The 21,815-nt window shown below is 45.9% G+C and overlaps 1 protein-coding gene across 3 annotated transcripts in view; it reads left to right on the top strand.

The window, feature by feature from the left end:
• Positions 1-21,815, top strand: part of LOC117242304 — a 252,371-nt gene that overhangs the window by 193,506 nt on the left and 37,050 nt on the right. For all 3 annotated transcript variants that reach the window (XM_033508846.1, XM_033508845.1, XM_033508847.1), the window contains 5 exons: positions 3,890-4,028; positions 6,141-6,205; positions 11,366-11,617; positions 17,246-17,563; positions 21,104-21,401. In XM_033508846.1, the coding sequence (XP_033364737.1) occupies positions 3,890-4,028; positions 6,141-6,205; positions 11,366-11,617; positions 17,246-17,563; positions 21,104-21,401 (1,072 nt within the window). The remainder of the gene's footprint in view (positions 1-3,889; positions 4,029-6,140; positions 6,206-11,365; positions 11,618-17,245; positions 17,564-21,103; positions 21,402-21,815) is intronic.

Here is a 21,815-nt window from a genome sequence, read left to right as displayed (position 1 = left end):
AAGTACGCTACTGACCGATATTTTTCTCGAATTTCGTTCAACATTCAATCGAAACACGGAAGAGTTTCCAACGTCGAGGAATGTTTTGTCTAAAAGTCCTGTGCGTCGTTTAGTGGTACAGCAACGAGTAGAAGATTCTACCAATCTCCTGTGTGATTTTGCATATATTTTTGGCGTTGTATTGGACGTTTTCTATGACTTTTTGACTTTTGTGAATCGTAGATGGTGACGCGTCTTTTCATGTACGTACATTTTACGCTACACGTTAATGGGATTTTATCGTTACGCGTGAAATCGACGAAGAAAAGGATATTGCGAAATCTGTAAATATCTATTATCTGTAAATGCTACAACGTTTAAATCTCGATTTCCAACCTATAGCCATTTCCACATTAGCCGACAACGAAATCTTGTAACCGAATCAGCCATTGCAGAAGATTGCTGATTGTAGTATTTCAATTTACCCGGTTCTAAATGTAGTACCAAGCCCCGTGGCTATCGCCTTTATTTGCTCGAGTCTCTTTTACGACGTGACTACCTCTTTTCATTCTGTCATTGGAAACGTTTTATAGCCGAGCAGACAACCTCGGCGGATAACATATTTGCGTACGAATAAATGCACGAACCTTAATTCCAACAAATTCGAATTGCGCCAGCTGAATGACCAAAACCTCGTCCGAGTATATCTAGCATTGGCCGAAGGATCGAACCAGACCGGAAGTAGAGAAGAAGCGAACAATCGGTGAAAAGCTGGAAGAAAATCGGCAGAAAAGAAGCGATTCGTCAGATCGGCACGGCTGAGTTTCGAGGGTGAAATCGATAGCAGGTGGTGGCGGTGAGTCCCTGGAGCGAATCCACTACCTCTACGCCCCTTTACCCCTTCATCCTCGCGTCTCACCGACGCCGGCCACCCTCGGGCATTTATTTATTTTCATGCGGTTCGAATGCCGCGGGTTGCCTCTCCTGCTTTTCGACGTGCCTGGAACAGAAAGGAGAAGAGAACATCGGGAGAAAGGGAGAGGGTGGATGGAGGGTGGATTTGGAGGGCGGAGAGGGTAAAGAGAGAGGAAGAGAGGGAAGGATGGCGAGCCACGCGCGATTCACGGCGGGCTCGTAAAATCCGCGGGCGAGACTCGAAATCCGTAATCACAGTTCGCACCAGCGCGGCGCAGCGGCCCAGTCGCGATGGAGAATCTCGCCCCTAGGGTAGAAGGGGCGAGACCGACCAGCTACCAGAGCATCGGAATGGAACGAGAGGGGAAAAAAAACGGTCGAATGTTTCGCGGTGGCTCTTTCCTACCCATCCTGTCGCGAAATCGAATCTCCTACGATCCCTTTCTCTCTCGTTCTCTATTTGCCGTGTTGCCGCGCCTCGCCGATACTGTTAGCGATAAGAACTTGGGATTGCACGTAAATGTCGGCAGCCAGCTTTTCGTTTTTCTTTACGGTTTAATTCTTTGGCCGAGGAAACGGTGACAGCCGAAGAAGTACGACACTTTGCGGTCGCTGAGTTACGGGCACACCATCGTTCTTTATTTAAGGGTGGTAGTTAACTTCTTGAATGAGAAAACAGAGGATCCCCGTTAACGAATGCGTCCGTTCCACCCCTCTTCCGGGAATTGAATTCAATTTTTCATGTGCACGAGCATTTCATACAGCGTTTCATATATCGAGGGGGAAATTGTTTTTCTTTCGCCAGAAGAAACACGATTTGACACTCTGTGGATGTAACGAAAGGCTGGAAGTGTGTTTTCCAAGGAACGCGTCGGTGAAAAAACTTTGGAAAATGACAGGCGTCAATATCAGCGAGCGTCCCCTTCGAGATAAGTGTAACAGCGGGAACTCTTAAAACGCTTCCTTCGCGCTTTATTATTCTATCAAACCCTCCGGGGAAAGTGGCTGCTCTCCGGGGAGAATAAATTTTTTTATTCCACATTAAAAGCGGGCAGACATCTGTTCTATCGACCGAAGACGCGTCGCGAAACGTCCTATTAAGAGCAAAAAATGGCACACGGGTAGAAAAGAGGAAGGAAAGGAGAAAGAGAGAAGGGAACAACGATAGGAAGAGGCGTGTCGTCAAAGAAGAATCCAATTCGATTATTTTCTCTCCGATGTGACGCTGTTCGTTCCGAGCGTGCCAGGCTCGATCTTAACAGAGACGCGAAAACGATTGCCACAATTAGATGAATCAACATTCCGACACGCTGACGGGAGACGACAATAACAGCTTTTATTTACGAAGCTTTTACTTAAAGACACGACTGGAAAACGTCGCTTGTACCTCGCCTGTTACTTTCGTTCCGCGACCCTCCCTGGAATAATATTTTTCCCGCTCTCCCTCGTTCAGGCCCGGGAATGAGATTTAATTAACCCCTCATTAAGAATCGCGCAACGAAAAGCCCGTCTACGTTTTGTTTATTTACCCTGTCGTTTCCTTTTTACCATCACGGCAATTGCACCGTTGTGTTTCTGCTAGAGAGAGAGGAGAGAGAGAGAGAGAGAGAGAGAGAGGCCAAAGCGAGGTTCAACGAGTAAGAAGGATTGACTTATTTATCAGTTGTCGAGACTTGTCTACTTTTTGCCAGACGTCATTCGGTCACGCGACACTGCTCTACAATCTCATTCTTTCTTTCTTATTGTTAGCCGCTTGAAGTAGCAAGTGGAACTATCGTATTATACCATGCGATTTACAAATTGCATTCGACTCTGGAATTACCAGGTGGAAATTGGAAATAGGATTACATACGTAGCTGCTATGCTTTCTATACGCGTTCTCTTCTTAGTATACGAAGGGGTGAACAGCACGATAAATCACACTTCTTGTCTGTCGTAGAATAGCGATTTTAAAATTGGATATGTTGCAACCAGTTTCGTGCCTATACGGCCCTTCTCCAACGATCAAACAATGTTAACTGTTTTTTGTTCGTTTGCGGGTATTCATTTCAATTAAGTTGGACTAAAATAACAATTAAACTGATACTATCGATTTCTTCTAAGAGACATTATAAATTAACATGGATCGAACGAACTTCCCTGCCTCTTTTCCGTAGAAAAACTATGGCTATCGAGCTGTCAACGATATTTTACACGATTTTTACGCCATTGAGGCCATTGAGTCGGTTAATCTGTTTTCAAATATGGATCGTTTAAAGGTTGTTCGTAATGCAATTTAACGAATTAGAAGGAAAATCAATTTGAGTTAGCTTGACTCGAATAATTCTGTTACTTTTCCCTATAATGTTTTTGCCGTGTGGCCTTCCCCTATCGAGAATTATTCGACCAGCTGTAATCCAATAAACTAATTGCGCACTTAGGAGAACGAATCTGTCGGTCGAAGGAAAGAAAGCGATACGTCGCATTGTCGCAAAAATGGATCGCTTTCGCTGCGTGTGCACGGTCAGGTGTTCATCGAGGGGTTGGTCGCGCGGAGAGAAAGGAACGATGCACGAGGGACATCGCCGGGTTTCGATTATCGTCGATAACTCGGCTGGATGTATCCCTTCCGTGCTATGGCTGTAGTTTCCGGAAATTCGCTTCGCCCCTAGGATTATCCCGTCCGGGGAATTCCCATCTCGGCGCCATGGTTATGCGCCCTTCCCGTTACCGCGCTCCGTTCAACCCTTACTTTCGTCGGCGTATCATCGCCATCTCCACGGTTCTTGGCCCTTTTGTCTTCGAACATCGCCGCGATTTGTCTCATATTACTTCCACGAGAATATTACGTTGTCTCTTCTTCGTTCGGCGAGGAGAACGTATCTCGCGTTCGACGGCGACGCGGCTTCGAACGAAGATTGCGTCCAGAAATGGACACGCCGCGATACGACATTTTTCGCAGATGGCGTCGACCGATCGAGTCTGTTCACGTGGATGTTTGCGATATTTGTTTCAGAATGCACGTTTCCACTGAAATGGGAAGGCACCTGGTTTCAAAGCGGAGTCAGACAGCCGATCGTGATCTCCAGGAATGAATTGTCCAGCAAGGGTAGGTGCCTGCACAACGAGGGCGACAAGTTTCTTCTGGTTGATCAGTGAGTACACACTCTGTTTTTCTTTGTATGTACCTTGTAAAACGTATTGGTTTCACGATATCTAAACTCTCTCGTGCAATAATTTCACGATTAATATTATTACACGATACATTAAGAACTTGGAGATTATTAGTTGTAATCTTCTATCTTTCTAAATTGTTGCATTTTTATTAAAACATCCTTGTACATCCTGTTCGATATTAATTTTTATAAAATAGTTCAATGGCCTCATTCACTCGAACAGCGTGTGCTACGATTAGGACGGATAGACAAGCTTCTATTCTAACTTATTTTTTTATCTATAATTACATATTATTATAAAAATTTCATTATTAACGCTACTCTGCTTGCGCAATAACATCCTAGTAGTAGAAACGATAACGTTTCCTGGTATCGGATCACGTCAAAGGCAAATTCGGAACGCGGAAGGCCAATCATCCTCCGAATCTCGTCGAAAATCACGAAACGAAACGAAACGAAACGAAACGAAAAGTTAAATCCAGAAACGAAAGTTTCGTGGAATGTCAACTCGTTAGAAAGAGGCGACGCGACGCGACGTACAGATTCCAGGCAATACGATTGGAAGCGAGTTTCGCCCCCGAGTCAGAAGGGGATTAAAAGCGGTATTACCAGAGGGGGTTGCAGTTGTTTCTTCGCAAGAGAGGTACACGCGAGCGGAGGAAAGAGGGAACCGCGTCGATTCGCCGCGTAATGTTCGTGTCACACGAGCTGACCGAAGTTTTCGTAGAGATTTCTATCGGGTTCGCCTGCAAAGTGTCCGATCGATATAGCGTCGAGCGAGAGTAAAAAAAACGCGGAAATGGCACTGGCACTGAGGTATCGTGGTTTCCGGTTGATCCGGTGAAGTTTAAACGGCAATCGCGGTTTCATTTCGATTCGAGTACGAAGAGCACAGAGGAAAGACATGGAAGAGAAGTATGATAAATACGTCTGAGATTTTCTGATTTTCATGTTACCTTATGACCAAGAAGTACCGTAGTATCTTTACACGACGTAGTTGAAAATGAAAGCGACTTGTTAGATTCAAGCGTACGAGTGTTTTAAGAATAGCCGACAAGTTGACCAAACTTTGTGAAGCTTTGGTAGAGATACGAGCATTAGGACGAGCGATTTTTTAACATCATGATGAAATTTATGAGAGAGGAATGATTTTGGTAAAGATTAGTTGAGATAGAGATTGATCGACAACCTACTGGTATTACGCGCGACCCTAATTTCTTCGCGAAACTTCATAAACTTGCCATCTAATGTTAAAAGGCTTATATTTTTTTGGGGCAGATCGGACAAATTGTTCCGCCTTTTAGCTGTCTTATGTCAGAACACGTCGTTTCAACCAATAATTAAGATAAAAATCAGGAAATCAGGAGAACTTGTACTATCGTACTTTTGACCTAGATATCAAATTAAATGTTAGTTTTTTCCAAGATATAAAAAAGAAAAATTCTGTGGTACTTTATTCGTATGTATGGAACATACCTTTTTTGAAAGTAGGGGAATGGTTAACGACAGCGAAAGAAGTAAAACCTGTCGTAAAAGAGATAGTCCTGCAGGTATCGTAAGAGCAACCGCAAAAGTTGGAATCCTGAAGGAAATTTCTTTAATAAAAGTTACACGGCGCGGAAGAACGGTTATCGAATGAATTTTTCTAATCGAAGACAGTACGAAATAAAAACTTTTCCTATAGCTTACGCCGTTAAAAAGGGGCGCGGTTAATTTCCTATAAAAAGTTCTTGTTACGATACGCGATTACAGGAATCGGATTTTTCAGAAAACAGTACGCACGCACGATAAAGAGATTTCGTTGGCCACGAGGTCCGCGTTAATTCGGTCGATCGTTCGGTTCGATCTCGCGAATTTCGAAGCTCGTCGAGGCGGTTCTCATTAAGATGGCCGAGTCCTCCGTTAATCTCGAGGATGAGTTCGCGTCGTCGCCTAACGAGAAACGAAAGAGAAAACAAGGAATAACGGGCGGTGGAAGGGGCGTGGGGAGGGAGAAAAGAATCGGGAATAGGGGAAAGCGTTCTAATTCCAGCGAGCGATATCGAATGAAAGGCTTGAATAAGAGAAAACCCCGTTTCCGTTCTGTTACAGAAAATCCTGCTACCGTTGCGTCGTCATTCACGAGAAGCACTCGAACGTTCTCCAGTACAAAGAAAGTAAGTACAATTCTCAAAGAACATTGGAAGATGCCATTCCCCTTTCTCCGTTTTCTTCGGTAGTGCTCCTCGTCCGGGGTCCTCCGCTGTCTTCTCCTCCTGGCCGTCGTTGTCTTCGTTCTCAGCGACCTCCTAATAGCCGTTGTTTCGCACGATCGATAACGATTTGCCCGGTGCCCCGGGCGAATCCATTCATTAATTAGAATGCCGATCGGTAATTAAAAGCTCGAAGATGACGAGAAGGTGGACAACGAAGGGGGTGAGAAGCGGATAGCAAGGCGTAGTTGCCGGAACAATTCTCGGGGAAGAACTTAACGACTTTCGTTCGTTGTGCAAACGGCGGAATGACGATAGGAACGAGAGAAACGACGACATAAGAGACGGAACGAAACACCGGGCCGATGGTTCTGCTAATTCCGAGCCGGGGCCGCTGAACCTCGTTTACGATGGAAAAGAAATCGAGAGCACTTTGCCGGATTCTATTGTGCAATCAGCCCTGTGTCTCGTTAATACACCGACAACCGAATGGATAGCGAAGTTTCTGCGACGTGATAATGGTTCTCGTTGCCGGATATTTATCGAGGATCGTTATGCAGATCGTTGCAGATTATTGCGCGACATCGGTTCCGCTGCTCGGGACCGAAACATGGCCTCCGCTGTGGGATAGCTCCGGTTCTCTGTCGCGTTTCCAACGCTTTGCTTTCCATTAACGCGACTGGTATCTCGTGGCTTGTGCGGTCTATTCGTCTAAGGCGTCTATGTTTCGCGTCGAGCCCAAGGTAAATGGGAAACCGAGGCAGAACCGAGAAAGGTTCTGAATATCTTTGCTGGCTATCTTTACGCGTATTCGGATACCCTGAACTGAAGATTTCTCGACGTAAATTTATCATTTACGGGGATATATTCAAGCGAAGAGGATACTTGGAACTCGAGTGCTACGAACTTTCGAATTTCTACTTTGTTCCGCGTAGATTTCGTGGACCGACCGGAAAGGATATATCAACGTCCTGTTGTTTGCGGACTCGAAGTGCTTGCAAAGTCGGTACATGTTCAAAATTTCGCGTGGTTACGAAGGATTTTCATGAAAGTCGTTGAATCTCGAACCAGTCAGGGTCCGCTTTGAAGCGGTGTGCTCGCTCGAAAGGCGCTTTTACCTAGGATCGCGCAACGAAGTTTCCTGATAATTCTATTCGCCCCAACGTAGCTCATAGACGATGGCAGCCTCTTTTTTTCAAACCCGCTAACGACACTTTGATCCTCCGACTGTGGTCGTAAGTGATGCGCTTCGCGGACAGGGGAAACGAGCCGGCCGGAGCGTTGGAGGGGCTCACGAGACCAGGGTAGTAAATATGGATCCGGATAAAAAATGGGTTAGGCGTGGATGAAAAGCGTGTGCACCGGCTCGCATAGGTACCGGCTCGTTCAAACGAGAAAACCTCAACCATTCGGCAATGGAGATGATTCTCGTTTAATTTATAATAATCCTTGATGGTTTGTCTTTGAATTTTTAATTTTCATGTGTTTTTACCTTGGCAAATATGTAAATGTTTCGGGTTGTCTCAATTTCCACTCGTTTTTTTTAAACAAACACGTTACGTTACTTGGATCAACGTTGCACGGATCTATGAATAATAAATCTAACGTTCGACGTATTTTATTCACCACAGAGATTCCTTTTCTGTTCTTTTTTTTATTTTTCACAAATTGCGAATTGTTTTAATAGGTTCATACGCTCGGAACAAGATCTGGAAAAGTTCGATAATCGCTATAGATCCCGTGGGAATTATTAACTTGTATTCTAACCGTAAGTTGACCGGGTTCACCAGCTTGTCCAAAGATTATGAATTCCTACAACTTCCTCCACCGAGATTCACCCATTCGAAAACTTGGATATTTTTCCACCCCTTTGAACGCTCGAACCTCTAACGCCGACCATTGTCAACGATCGCAAAATACCGACTCGTGATTACCTGACTCCTAAAACGGATAAACGAATCTGAAACGACCTATATAGGGGCAAGCGAGACTCGAGAGAGAGAGAGAGAGAGAGAGAGAGAGAAACAACAATGCGAGGCAGGTGGAGTTTGGCACTCGAGCCAACCCGAAGAGGAAAGAAGAGGGTGGATCCGTTATATACAGGTTAAAAAAGAAGAACACCGACCTCTGGGTACCGCCCCCCTGCTGTTTCGCGTTCGCATTTTTCGACGATTTGTCAAAGTCCCTCGGGCCCCTCTTTCTCTCTCACTCTCGTCCACCCTCCGTCGCTCTCTTTTTTTTTTATCGGATTTTAATCTGCATAGTGTCACACCGGAGATACCGTTGCCTGCAGGCGCTGCATTCGGACCGACAACTGGCGGGAAAATGTGGGTCGTTTTGTGGAATAGAAAAGGAGAAAAATCAGGAAGAGAGTTAGACAACGGCAAGGTGAACCGAGGAAAAGGCACGTCACGCTTCGGGCAACTAAACGAATGGAAACTCGAAGTTTCTCGATCATTCTGATACATCCGAGAGAGGGGCCACGACGTTCGCAACGAAATACGATTCTCGTGGCTGGTTCGTTATCGATCATTCGCTTATTTGCCCAGCTGCGGACGTTCTCCACAACTCGAAAAGTCTGATTACGTTTGTGGAATCTTGGGACGAAAGTAGGACGGATTACGGTGTGTCGGGAACAATATCTACCCCGAAGGAGTTCGCATGCGGTTTTGAAAACTCGCGCGATTGTTACTCCTTCCATTTCGACCTACCTCTCGATTCTAGAGAGCAGCGGTGAAGTTTTTGAAAGGAATATGACATCGTTCCGATAAAGAACAAAAAAAAAAAAAAAAAAAGAGAGAAGGTAAAGAAGAAGGATTCTACAAAGAACGTCGCCGGATTCGCCCTCCAGAACGCGGCCTATTTTCCTCCGGCTACCGTCCCCTGCCGTTCGTTAGAAAAATTAACTTTCCTGTCCCTTTCCTGTTCCGCCCCCGCTCATTAACTACACATACGCGACCGCCAAATAAAAACGCAAGTTGCTGCTGTTCGTCAGCGTTTGCTGGCAACCATTTATATTTAATTGACCGCGTGCGCGACCGGATAAAGAAGAATCCGGACTTTGACTTATTCGCCGGACGAAACACGAGATTGCGCCTTTTGCCGCCTTATAATTCTCGAATTATATCGCTCGCGTATGACCGATTCGATTAAAATCCTGTTAATCTGTAAATCTGGAGAAAACTTTATCGACCGAGCATTTTTCGATAGGCGAACTCTCAGCGAAGGTGCGGAAATTGGACAGAAGGGAGAGGCTGATCGAATTCATTTTAATTTCGCTAACGCCACCCTCTTCCGCGATACTCACTCTCTTCGTTCGGGTTTGTCATTCGTGACTGACGAAAATAAAGCGCGACTAATTAATCAGTGGGACATACTTTCGGAAGGGCAAATTAATTATGTCGAAACGACGGTTGGACGCAATTTCGTGGGGCGCGTGGAGCGACGCAGCGGGGTTGGCAGAGGGAGTCGGTCCTAATAACGAATAAATGACAATGAAAATTTGAAAAGCCGGGCTGGCCGGGCCGAGCACACGAACAAAAGGATGATACGAAGCCAACATTCACGCGAGAATAAATAAATAAATGAGCCAACGGGAAAAATAGCGAGGGAAACTTGGAAACGGGGGAAGGACACGGCATTGCACTTTTTCCATTTCCACGCTTTGAAAATTACATCTGTCTACCTTCTTCCCATCAACTTGCCTTCCTTTCTTCTTTCTTCTTCGCTCTTTTCGTTTCCTATATCCCCTTTTCTCGACGATAGTTCGCACAGCCGTTCGTGTAAATAAATGTTCCTTTGTTCGAATAATTTTTCTCGCGCACCAGTAGAAGCTTCGTCGCGTCACGTATACGCGCGAAAGGATGCTCGAAATTCTTTTCACTAAATTTCCGGTTATCGTAAAGTAAACGGAAAACGAACGGACGAAATAGCCGAAAGTCGCTATTCGAATCACGTTGATAGAAACTTACGATGTGACTGTTGAAAATACAATACGATGCCGTCATAAACTACCGTAAAGACGAAACGCGAGCGGATTCGAAGATAAACGACGTGAAAGCCAGGAGAGAAGACGCTGAAACGATCGTTGACAACGATTTGATGATTTTTAACCCTCGCGGATAATTTTTGCCAAGGAAAAGCTTTCCCTACACCATTGCCCGTTTCGCTTCCTCGATGAACGTGTGCCACGGTACGCATGGCCGATCGAAACAACTGATTCGCGCTCGGTGAATAACAAAGTGTCTGGTACGATTGTCCGAGAGAAGCAGATTTATTATCTAAACGTTGACAGAGGGAAAAAAGGCGGTGGCCGTTCTACTTTTCTCAAACTATGGCAACACCTGCGCGTGGAAAAGTTGTCCGAGTCGCAACGCCCAGCGTCTCGCCACTTTTCCAGCCGAAGAGAAAGAAATCGCGGAGAATATCCTTGGTTAAAGTTACTACCGCCTATGAACTTCCTACTCGAGAAGATTCGTCATCGTCTGCTTACCTCGTGCACCTCCCGCGCCATTTGCCCTTCCCACGAGGCCCGACTTCCTGTCAACCTCGGCCTGTACATGGAAAAAACTTATAGCTGTTCGACGAAAGTTAATGCATCCTAGTGTGCGTGTGTCACAATTCGTGTGCCACGGTAAGACGTTGCTTCGAATCGTTGCGCAACTGCACGAACGATAATTTATAGATAGTTACGAACTGCACGACAAGACGTGGCTCCTTAGTCAGAGTATACGATACCGGAATGCCGGAGAATACGAATGACAAAATATTTCTGGAAGGAATAACCCTGTATTTGCAAGAAAACCTAACTTGACGTCCATCTCCTTTTTCAAGCTGAATTACTTGTATCAACGTAATGTAAAACCGTGTGCGTAAGAGTTTATAAATGCTCCTCGCTGTCTATTATTATTCATTCAGATAATGAGTGTTCGTGTATAGATAAGTCGATTCAATTGGCAGGAGTACGATTAATCGGTCACTAATCGACGATGTAAGTGCAATTTCGAAATAAGCGATAGGATCGAAAATTCTTCGTGAATACTATTTACTTTCCTACGTGAACGTGGATGAATCTAGCTCCCTAATACTAGATTGAAATTGAAACGTTCCCATCGATTGTTTCAGCTTACTGTCACAGCAGAAATTCATTGTCATCACTGTGCTCATACATCACGGGAGATGCCCTGCTCTATTCGATGTTCCGGGAGGAGGCTACACCTGTGCCGTGTCCTTTTCGAGGACCCATGACCTTCTCCTATAACCGCGGTCACGGAACTTGCTCGGTACCCGTCAGCAACGTCGACACCTGCACCGACGATAGTAGATTGTTGTTCAGATACCAGGCGTGTCCCGATATATCTGCTTCCGAGAGCGCAGGTGAGCTTTTTTTCATAAGATTTCTCTATCTTAAAATACCTCGTTTCGCTCGTTTGCCTATTTATATTATTAATCATTATTATTGTACTTTATTTATGGGCCGATGCACAGTATATGTAAGAAAAGAAAAACGCGCGAGGAAGCGAAAAATACGCAAATCGTACCGGATTTCTATTTGATATTAAAAACAATATGTGGAAGTATAGAACAAGTGGAAGTGGTCAACGAAACGATTAGCAGAGTTAACAAACCGGTAAATCAGATCGAGAACATTAGGTAACAACCTATGGATTCGTTACGCTTTTAACGACTTATTATATCCTTGTTTGAATCGTTTATTCGCAGGAAATCATATAAGATGGGGTGTACAAATTGAGCGCTGTGGCATTAAAATTTAGAATATTTCGGAAAGTGGAGGTAGCAGCTTAGCCTGTGAACGGCACATTTGTTATAGTTCTAACGTCGATTTCGGAATTGAACCACATTACGACTCACGGTTAATCTTTTCCACTGTATCGATGGATTCGTGGGAATCGAATGAGCCCTCGACAATATTCGTGTTAGATATAATAAACGTTAGAGATGAATAGCAAATGACTCGGAGGGTTAACGACGTTTATAGTCCTACCCCGTTCGAAATCGTCACACTTAAGAAACCATAATTTGGGGAGCACGTTCGGCGACAGACACTCCAAACTTTCGACAAAGTCTCCTCCAGGCCGTACGCTCGATTAATGGTTCAAAGGGTCAGGGGTCGGGCAACGATTAGATGTGATTTTCGTCCGTGCATTCGTTAGTCGCGGCCCGACACGAGGGAGAGCTCGATTTCCGGAGGAGGGAGCGAACGTTTGCCATTAGACGCACATCCGATAAGGGGTTTGCCGAGCTAACGATTTCTGTGGTGGAAAATTAAACGGAAGGACGGCCAGGAAAAACGATAAGTCGCCGCCATGTCGAACCTGTCACGTCCCTCTTATCGGAGATGGCTGGAGAACGATTCGGAAACCACGACGTTTACGCGTCGTCCTTGATATATTAATGCTTTAAGAACGCTCCTGATTCGAAGGAAAATATACTTGCGATTGGAAAAAATACTTGCGAATATTTCGAAACAACGAAACGCAGAGAAAAGAAAAAAAAAACGGAGACAAGAGAAGGAGAATAATCTATAAAATACTGTAAATAATTTTCGTGTTAAAGCACCATCGGTCGAAGAAGCTATTTCTCGAAATACGAAAATACAGGATATTCTGAACAAAATGCCTTTTATGAAAGAACCTGTACGTCGTTGGAGTAGAACGAGGTACAGGGCTGAATGGCTGAACGAGCTGAGAATCATCGCTTTCCCTTCCTAACGAAGGTCCCCGCTCGCAAAACCACCGACTCGTTTTGCTCCGTTTGGACTTCGTTAAACTTCCGCGGCGGATTGAACGCAGCAGGAGTTCTCGATCGAGAGAGGCAGCAGCCGCGAACAGTTTCCCTATTTTCGAAGGGCTTTCGTCGTTTTTGCGGTTCAAGTACCGCGCAATCTTAACGGACGAACGTACGAACCAAGTAACAAAGAAGAGAAGTTTCACAGCTCGCTGTCTTTCTCAGCAGTGGGCCAAAAAGTTTGCCAGTGACACGGCTGCGAACTGTCGATGATTCGATGTTCCGATTTTCTCGTGACGATTCGAGCAGTCGTTGAAACGACGAGTCTAAACGAAATTCTACGAATCATTGGAATCTTTTGTCCATACGCGTATAATACTCTGGAAAAACATGGAAGAACAACGATGTACGAGTAACAGGAGCGTATTTTGCAAAATGCGATCGCGACACTGCACAAAGCGTAGGGTATCGCGTATCGATTTAACTTTGGAAAATTCGGCGCGTGATCGACTGGGTCGCAGCTGCCAGAGGAAGATTCGTCTCGTCGGTTACAACCGACCGAAATTGTTTTTATTTTGATGGACATTTTAGCAGAAAACGCTGCACCATGGCGTATCGCTGTTAAATCGAATTAACCCCTGATGCGAAACACACAGGCAAACATATAAAAAAAAGCACGGTAAACAACGTAGAACAAGCGAGCGTGGCGTTGCTCTTTTAGGTGCATCTCGCTCGCGTGATCTTTGTATTGACACGTTCGATGCCCGTACGCGTATCGGACGTACCCCTAATCGTAAACAACGAAAGGAATCGTTTTTACCAAATTACGTCAAAACTACGACGTGCGTATAACAAGTCCTAGTGACCTCAAAGGCGATCGATTGTTGTGGTAATTAATAAGATCGACTGGATAGCCGAACCGGCCGAATAGGAACCCGTTCACGTGCACTTAAATGGTGCGTAATGTAATTTCACGAAATTGTTCGCGTAATATCCCGGCTTTGAGCGCGATGATTTGCCGGGGAGAGCCAAATGCCTCGCTGGCTATAACCCTGGCCCGATATTAAATCGAACGCGCATCCGGGAAAGGAGAGAAGTAAACTGTGCGTCGATGCCGCTTAATCCCTTTGTGGAGTGTTAGCCGATGCGAATTCAGCATAATTCAAACTTAATTAAGTCACGTTCGTCCCAAAGCGAGTGAGAAATCCAGCCTGATGGTCCGTGGTGAATGAAACCGCGGAATTTATTTAAAGCCGATCGATTTGCTGCCTCTGTCGCGACAAGAAATTTTCTAACGGTCGATATTTCCCCTGTTTTATTTGTAAAACTGGGCGAGCCTCGAGTAGATACGTCGCGTCAAATCAACGAGATAAATAAATAAGAGGCGCATACGATACAATATGGTACGTAAGATGGCGTAGAAAAACGTGTAGCGGCTTTAAACCTTGCCTCGTAGAACGAGCGGAATTTTTTCTTTTTACTATGCTATGATTCTCGCGTTTGCATATAGCGGTGCAAAGTGCACCGAAACTGTTTTTTCATAGAGCACCGTATCGCTCGAGTACACTGAAAAATGTAGCTTTATATACCCCGTGCAACGTAGTTTCGGACAGTACTTAGCAGCGTCGAAGAACATTATACGTTTTTTCGTATTACGTCGCGCCAAAAGCGTTTAAGCGATCCTCTCTTTTAACGTACACGCACGCACACGCACACGCACACACACACACACACACACACACGAGATAGTTGCTCCTGATGAATTACCATTTTAGATTTACGATTCGATAAACGGAAGAACATGAGAAAGCGTATAAAATCAAAACAACGTTCCTAGTGATTACCGCGATACAGATGAAACAATATATCATCCGGTGAATACAGTATATCAAGTGAAAAGTCGCATAAAAACGTCGAAACGAAGCGTGAAAAACATTAATCAAAGAGGCGAGAGCTTAGTTCAAATGAATTGTAGAAAGTCACACAGTGAATCTACCTACGACTCCCCCGTGCGATTTCGCTTTTACACCCTGACGCGGATTAACCTTTATCACGGTTTAATTCTATTCTCCCTACGATCACGCCACTTGCTGTTTTATTTTCCTACATATCTTAAATCCATTCTAGCGCAGCCGGTGTTTTTTTTTTCTTTTTTTTAATATATAGCACGGCGTAGAATACCATCGAAGCAAATCCTGAACGAAATCGGAAACGGAATAACGAATCATAAACATGTAGAAACCACGGTAAAGGGAAGCTCGATTGCCAGCATTTACTCTTCTACGGATAACATATCACGTTTGATCGATATCGAAAGCAATCTAACCCCAGTCGACGGAAAAGAGGACAAATATGTGAAAAAAGACTGAAGATCCGATGATCGATGCGACGAATAAAAACAGGCGGGGGGTGTACATCGGAGACCGAGATTTCCGTGCAGAAGAGGATAAGGTAAGGTGTGTAGCCAGCTGTTGGAGAGGCGTAGAAGGCGAGCAAGGTTAGCAAAGAAGGATCGTCGACGCGAAGAAACCAACAATTATCGGTTCGGTGTGGCGAAAGCGCGACTTTCAAGAGGTCACGGCTAAAGAACAGGATTTTATCGGCGCATCTGCTCGACTGGCACCTTCTTCCTCTCTCCTTAACCGGCGTCTATGCGACGAGGTTTTCCAGAGAGAAGCAGCCAGCCAAGATCTCATAGACGCGTATCTAAATCACATCTCGCGGAAGAGTCGGCTACCACTTTTTCCTGACGTTTCTTTCTCCTGCCCCCTCCTCCACGCCGGTGCAACCCCTCGGTTCTCGGCCCTTTATCCCCATCCCCGGCCATTCCTCTTTCGCTACGCTCCCCTTTTCCTCTTCCTTCGTACTTTTTCTTCTTGCCTTATTTCTCTTCGTTCTCTTCCTCCACAGCCGGCTTCCTTTTTTGATCCCTGATCCTTCGGGGCGAGGACGCCGCGAGCAATTTGCGAGGATTCGAACGAAAAAGCTCGTTCCCCCGGTGGCGGTCCTCGCTCTTTTGCTCGTCAGCCGGTCCAGATTCCGGCGCATACGGCTCAGTCTCGTTTCCACGAGTTCCCGCGTCGAATTTGATCCCCGCCGATAGATGCAGAGATCTGGCGCGAATCCTGCCGCCTTTCCGCGTCTAGCAGCCTCCGCAGCTCGTCAGCACGAACCCTCTGGCGAAAATTACTCGCTGCTCGTCGTGATGAACGGCGGATCGTTTTTCTCGGATTAGACTCGAGCTTTGCAACGCTGCCGCCGGATGAGAACAGTGCCGGTGGACTGTCCTAAGTAACGCGGGGCTGCTTTTAAACCAAAGTGAAGGAATAGTCACTCGATAAGAGGTGCTTGGAGCGAAGCTTTCTCTACAGATATTAAATAAGAGTGTAGCGCGTCGCAGATTACGATGTTAACAGTAGTAGTACTCAGAAGGAAACGTTATAGAATTTAGAAATCAAAGGATTTACAGGAATAAGCTTCGGGTTACAAAATTGTATTTATTGGAGGAGAAATAAAGAGCTATAGGTTTTACATTGAAAAGCGCAAAAGTTTATTACAATGAATTTATGGCATGTTTCGAAGAATTTGATTTGCATATGATTGGTTTCGAGATGGCTTTTGTTGGTTTAATCGAATCACTGGACAATGGAATTACATACCTTGTTATTGGGCTTCTGTGGGATTAAAACTCACTTAACGTTAGTATTAATTCTCTGCAAATTGAACGATACGTTCGGCCAATAGTTGGTATACAAGTAGTACGAGAGTGCTACACGGGCGTGTATCGCTCGTTCGAACGTAACTTTTATCGTGGAATATCCTATAAATTACAGCGGGTCCGGGGAAAACGTTGAACATATTGGGGAAATATTCGTCGGTTCTCCATCAGCCGGCAAAATTTTATGAAAACAGACGCGTAACTCGTTAGGCACTCGCCTTACCGAATCGAAATTCATTCTCGTGATTCGTGTCGGAAATAAAAGACACGATGATATACCTTTGCCGGTCCAACATACGATCCTTCGCGAATCTCCAATTTCATCGATATCCTAGGTGAAAAGCTGTTCCACGGACGATCCCGAACTGAGAGCTAGCGGGAAAAAAACGAGTGCTTACGAAATCGTGTCGAACGAAATTTCATCGTACGAAGAACAAAATCGCAGACTGCGAAACGACAGGTGACACGCGACCGATCGCGTCTACGCCCCCGTCGGTCGTCCATATTTACGATGAAATCGGTTATTTTGGCCGTTTCAGTGGAGGAACTGGAATGCCTGGCCACCTGGAAGGAGGGCAGCAGCCGTTACCTGGTGGGCCGTTTACATCACGGACACGCGTCCAGTAACGAAGATCGATACCGATGCTTCGTCTACGAGAAGGCCGGCCAGACAGTGCAGAGTAATCTACACAGAGCTGCCATGGGCATAGGAGCCATGGATCACGATGTCGGTTTACAGAGTGGACCGGTGCCCGAGGGTGCGGCCGAGATCTACCGGGTGGCACAGAGCGGTGACGCCACTTGCAACGGTCTGTTCAGCCCTATGGAAGGATCTCGAACCATGACGCTCATGAAAGGTACGTGGCTTTCTGAATACAATTGATTTTCAAGAGAGAGAGAGATCTTTCCTTCGAATAAATTGTCTCGAGCAAATTTAGCTGCACGATAAAATAGATTTCTTTAGGTAATTCGTCTTTGAGTATTTGGAGAAGAAGAAGCGTTCGTTACAGATGGTGTTTACTTCCGTAAAAGAATTACACGAAGAAACGTGTTTTGCCAAGTTGTATTCAGAGTTTAACGATTAGGTTAAATTTGGCGTCAAGGCAAACGAGTATGGCGGGAATAAGGTCAGGTTACGAAATACGCGAGAAAGCTCGGGAGAAAAGAAGGAAAACCTGTATCGTCGGAGGAATCACGGTCTGAAAAATTTAGCTCTCTCGCAGTGTCATTAACGGGTCGTGTCAAAATGGCGGATCCATAGCGCGAAGAAGGAATATTTACACGCTACTCCACTTCCTCGGTACGGTCTTCTCTTTTCTTCGGCCCTTGCGCGAGCGCGCGCCACCGAACTTTTCCTCTTTCTTTTTCTCTCTCTTTTTTCTCCCTTTTTTCTTCGGCTTGCACTTTCTTCTTCGAGAGTTTGCTAGCCCGTATCTTACTGCGTACAGTTTCACGGCAAACTTCGTTAACGGATTTCACTTGAGTAGATTTGTAGAGTCTTTCGCTTTAAGCGGCGCCCCGCAGCCTCGTCGCGGCATGGGCGCGCCACTTTCTTTCCCGAATCGTTTTTAGTCGAGCGAGAGTCGCCGACACGCGGATGAAACTGTCGGTCGAAGAAATGGCGAAGGTAGATGCCGGCAAACGGTCAAGGCAAGGGGTTTGCTCGGATCCAAGCGCACCACACAGCGTCGGTTCGCTGCTTGCAAGCGCCCGTGTCGTTAATATCTCAATTCTTCTTGTGGAAACGGCACCGGAGAAATAGGAAGGGAGCGACGCCAAGAAACAGCCCGGGAAATGGATTAACATTAAATCTTTTCCTCTCTTTCTTCTTTCTGCTTGGTTTCCCACGTGGCTGTTCTCTCTCTCTCTCTCTCTCTCTCTCTTTTCTCAACCCTATTCCTATTCCTTTTCCTTTTCGACCTGCTTCTCTCCCTATTCCTCTCTCTCTCTCTCTCTCTCTCTCTTTCTCTTTATCTATCCGTCGTTGAGTACCTCTAACTGCAGCCACAGGCCGGCTCGAAAGTTTGTTCAATTAGCCTGGACTCTTCCGCAGAGTCAATACCCCGGGAAAATTACTCGGCTGCGTTTTCATAACTGCTCGAAACGTGCGGTTTAACCAGCGAAAGGGAACTTAGCCGACGCCGTAGACCAAGTCCGAGACAGGGAGAAATGTCTTGAAACATGGAGGAGAAGAGCCTCCGAACCGTGTTCCGTGCCACGAGGCCCTTCCCGAATAGGCAATTACGTCGGCGAACCTGCTCGTTAATCGAACGGACGTGCTCCGAAATTTCCGGTGGTAAGCTACGTTCGATAATATTTGGACAGCATCGACTGGACAAATAAAATCACCTGATCGGTGTGCTGTCACGCGAGACAACCATATCCCTTCTCTGATTTCATATTGTTCTAACCTAATGGAATTAGAGGAAATTCGAAAGAGGCGCAACAACCGCCAGTTATACGTGGAAACTTTCAACGTACCGATTAACGGCCAGATTTCCGAGATTTTACAAACTGTAATTACTGATTTCGTTAAAAGTTGGAAGGCAGTGAAGTTAGTTGCGAGCTCGGCGCGTCACTCCGCTTCATTATCGACGAGCTGGAACTTGCACGTAGCTCGGAACATAAATATTAGAAATCAATCGCGACATCGGCGGATCTCTTTCAACGTTCTGGGCTGAATCGTTTGCAGTCAGCCCGATACGAGGGAGTTACAAATTCAACTTTCCGTCAGATTTTTATCGGTGTCGTTAAAATGCAGATTGGCAATACACGACGGGGAACGGGAAAAATAACGGAAAGGGTCGACGCGGACGGGGGATGCTGGGGTGAAAAAGGTACGTGCGAAATCGAAGAGAGAGAGAGAGAGAGAGACGGATTCACGAAGAGTGAAAGAGAAGCGAGGAGGAAAAAGACGGCGCGCGGCTTGATACCACGAAAAGATAAAGGACGACAGCAAGTAAAACAAGGGAAATGCCATTCGATTTTTACGATCACGGAATTTGTATCTCGCTCGTCCGCGTCGTGGACTTATCGAGGGAGCCGCTGAATTATTTCCATTCTTTTCCAGGCTGTGCAACAATGCTTTTACGTGCCATAAAACTGCCCGAACGTACACTCTGTCAATCCTCCATTCGCCAACCTTTACCCCACGCTTCTTTCCTTATCATACTATTCCTTCGGTATTTCTCCTTTGAACTTGCCCCGTCTCTTTCTTCGTGTATCCCCATCTTCCTCCTATTTTCCCATCCTTTTTCCCCTATACTTTTTATATATCGTGCCTTTTACCCTTCCGTCGTTACAGCCCGGCTATTCTCTTTTTTTCCCTTCTTCGTGTCCCATTCTCCGGCATCCCTTTCTCCGTGCTTCGCCATGTCCTCTCTTTGTCTCTTGCTATCCTGCTTCATCTCTGCCTCTCTTCCGTTCTGCTTGCTCCTTTTTCATCTATCTACCGGCCTATAGACCGCGTTCCTCTTCTTCCTTTTTCTCGATGCTCGTGCTCGCTCCCTCTTTGTTATCCATTTTCCTGCGTCAACCTTTTCCCCCCTCTACCCAACACCGTCGAAGTGGCTCCTTCTCACGTCCGGATTTTACACCCCCGAGCCAGAAGTGGAACACGTTGGGAAGTTTCTGGAGAGAGAGAGAGAGAGAGAGAGAGAGAGAGAGGAAGAGGGAGAAAGTGGGGAAGGGTAGCTCTAGTGGACTGACGAGATACTCGAACGATTCTGTTTCGCTATCGAATACCTGCGTCGACGTTTTACCGGCTGTCGTTTCGTAACGTCGAGGACTTTATGAGCCAGTGTGGGCTGACTGCGAAATTTTCGGAGATCGCCTCGTCCCGATCGTCTCTTTCGTTCTTCTTCGTCGATCTCTTCTTATTCCCGCTCGCTTAATTCTCCCGATCTCATTGAAATGGTCGACGATTCTCGTCGATCGATGCGAGAATGCGAATGTCTGGATCAAACTACGGAAACGTTCATCCAAAGAATACGGGAGTGCGTCTTGCCGGGTGAACATTATCGCGATAATTCCGTTCTTACGGCTATTAGACTTCGTCTTCCGACGGCGTTCGGCGCGCGACCATCGACGACTACGATCGAATAGAATTAAAGCGACGATTCCAAGGTCGAGTCGATTACGCTCAAGGTCTGGCGTTGGCCCGCGCCACTCTCAAATATTCCATCGAGTCGGCGGAAACGAACCGTTTAAGCGACGCGGATAAAAACGAGAGGCAAACGAACGAACAGACGGATATCGCAAAGTCCGTATTCTAAATACGTTTTAAAACGAAAGGAGCTGTTCCGTTTAACGCCGGTAGCGAAGTTGAAAGAGCGGGAGGGCAACTCGTGGCAACAGTCCAATCAGCATTAAATAAATTGGTTTCCGTACGCTTTCAGTCTCGCCACCCGGCCAGTGCCGATTTCCCAATTGGTTAACCGGCCACTCTAGCGGCGGACTGACCTGGCACACCCTCGACCTGACCAGATCTTACACGTTCCATCCTCGGAACGCTTCCCTGCACGTAACCAGATCGAATAGCAGTTCCTCGAGATTCGAAAACGGTCCCCTAGACGGACAGTACGTTCCGGGTCAAGAAGATCAGGACGTAAAGATCTTGTGCAACAGCATCAAACAGTCTAGCGCTGCTCAAGCGATGACGATGACTATGTTGGTCGCGCATTTCACCGTCGGTTGGTGAGTATAACCGCTTTCGATCGCTAGCATAAAGTTCGCCTATTCTTGCATGTTTGTTTTGTCGTTTGTACGCCACGAGCGGTTAAAAAAAGAAAAAAGGAAAAATAGGAAAAATTTTCATCTTTCTGTAAAGGAAAAAGAAAAAGGAGAAAGCTAAGGACGCGAACGATAAAAAGGGAAAAAGTTCGTAGTCTCCGAATGCAGGAACGGAAAGAAAAAGAAAAAAAAAAGGGGCAAAGAACTCTGCCGATAAAAGGAAAAAAGAGTACAGTGTTTTGAGGAACGGGTTGCGCCGGACGCGCGCTACAATCGCGGTACCATTGTCAGAGTAAACAGTCGTGTTATTGTTCGCGTGGCGAAACGTTTTACCAGTCTTTTACAGGGCAAAGGAATGTGCGGTTTTTATTCGGTATT

Source organism: Bombus vosnesenskii, unplaced genomic scaffold (assembly GCF_011952255.1).
Source record: "Bombus vosnesenskii isolate JDL3184/JDL3185 unplaced genomic scaffold, Bvos_JDL3184-5_v1.1 scf7180000016273, whole genome shotgun sequence".
In the NCBI taxonomy this organism is placed as follows: Eukaryota; Metazoa; Arthropoda; class Insecta; order Hymenoptera; family Apidae; genus Bombus; species Bombus vosnesenskii.
The sequence above is the reverse complement of the archived record's forward strand: the minus strand, read 5'-3'. Positions and strand labels throughout refer to the sequence as shown.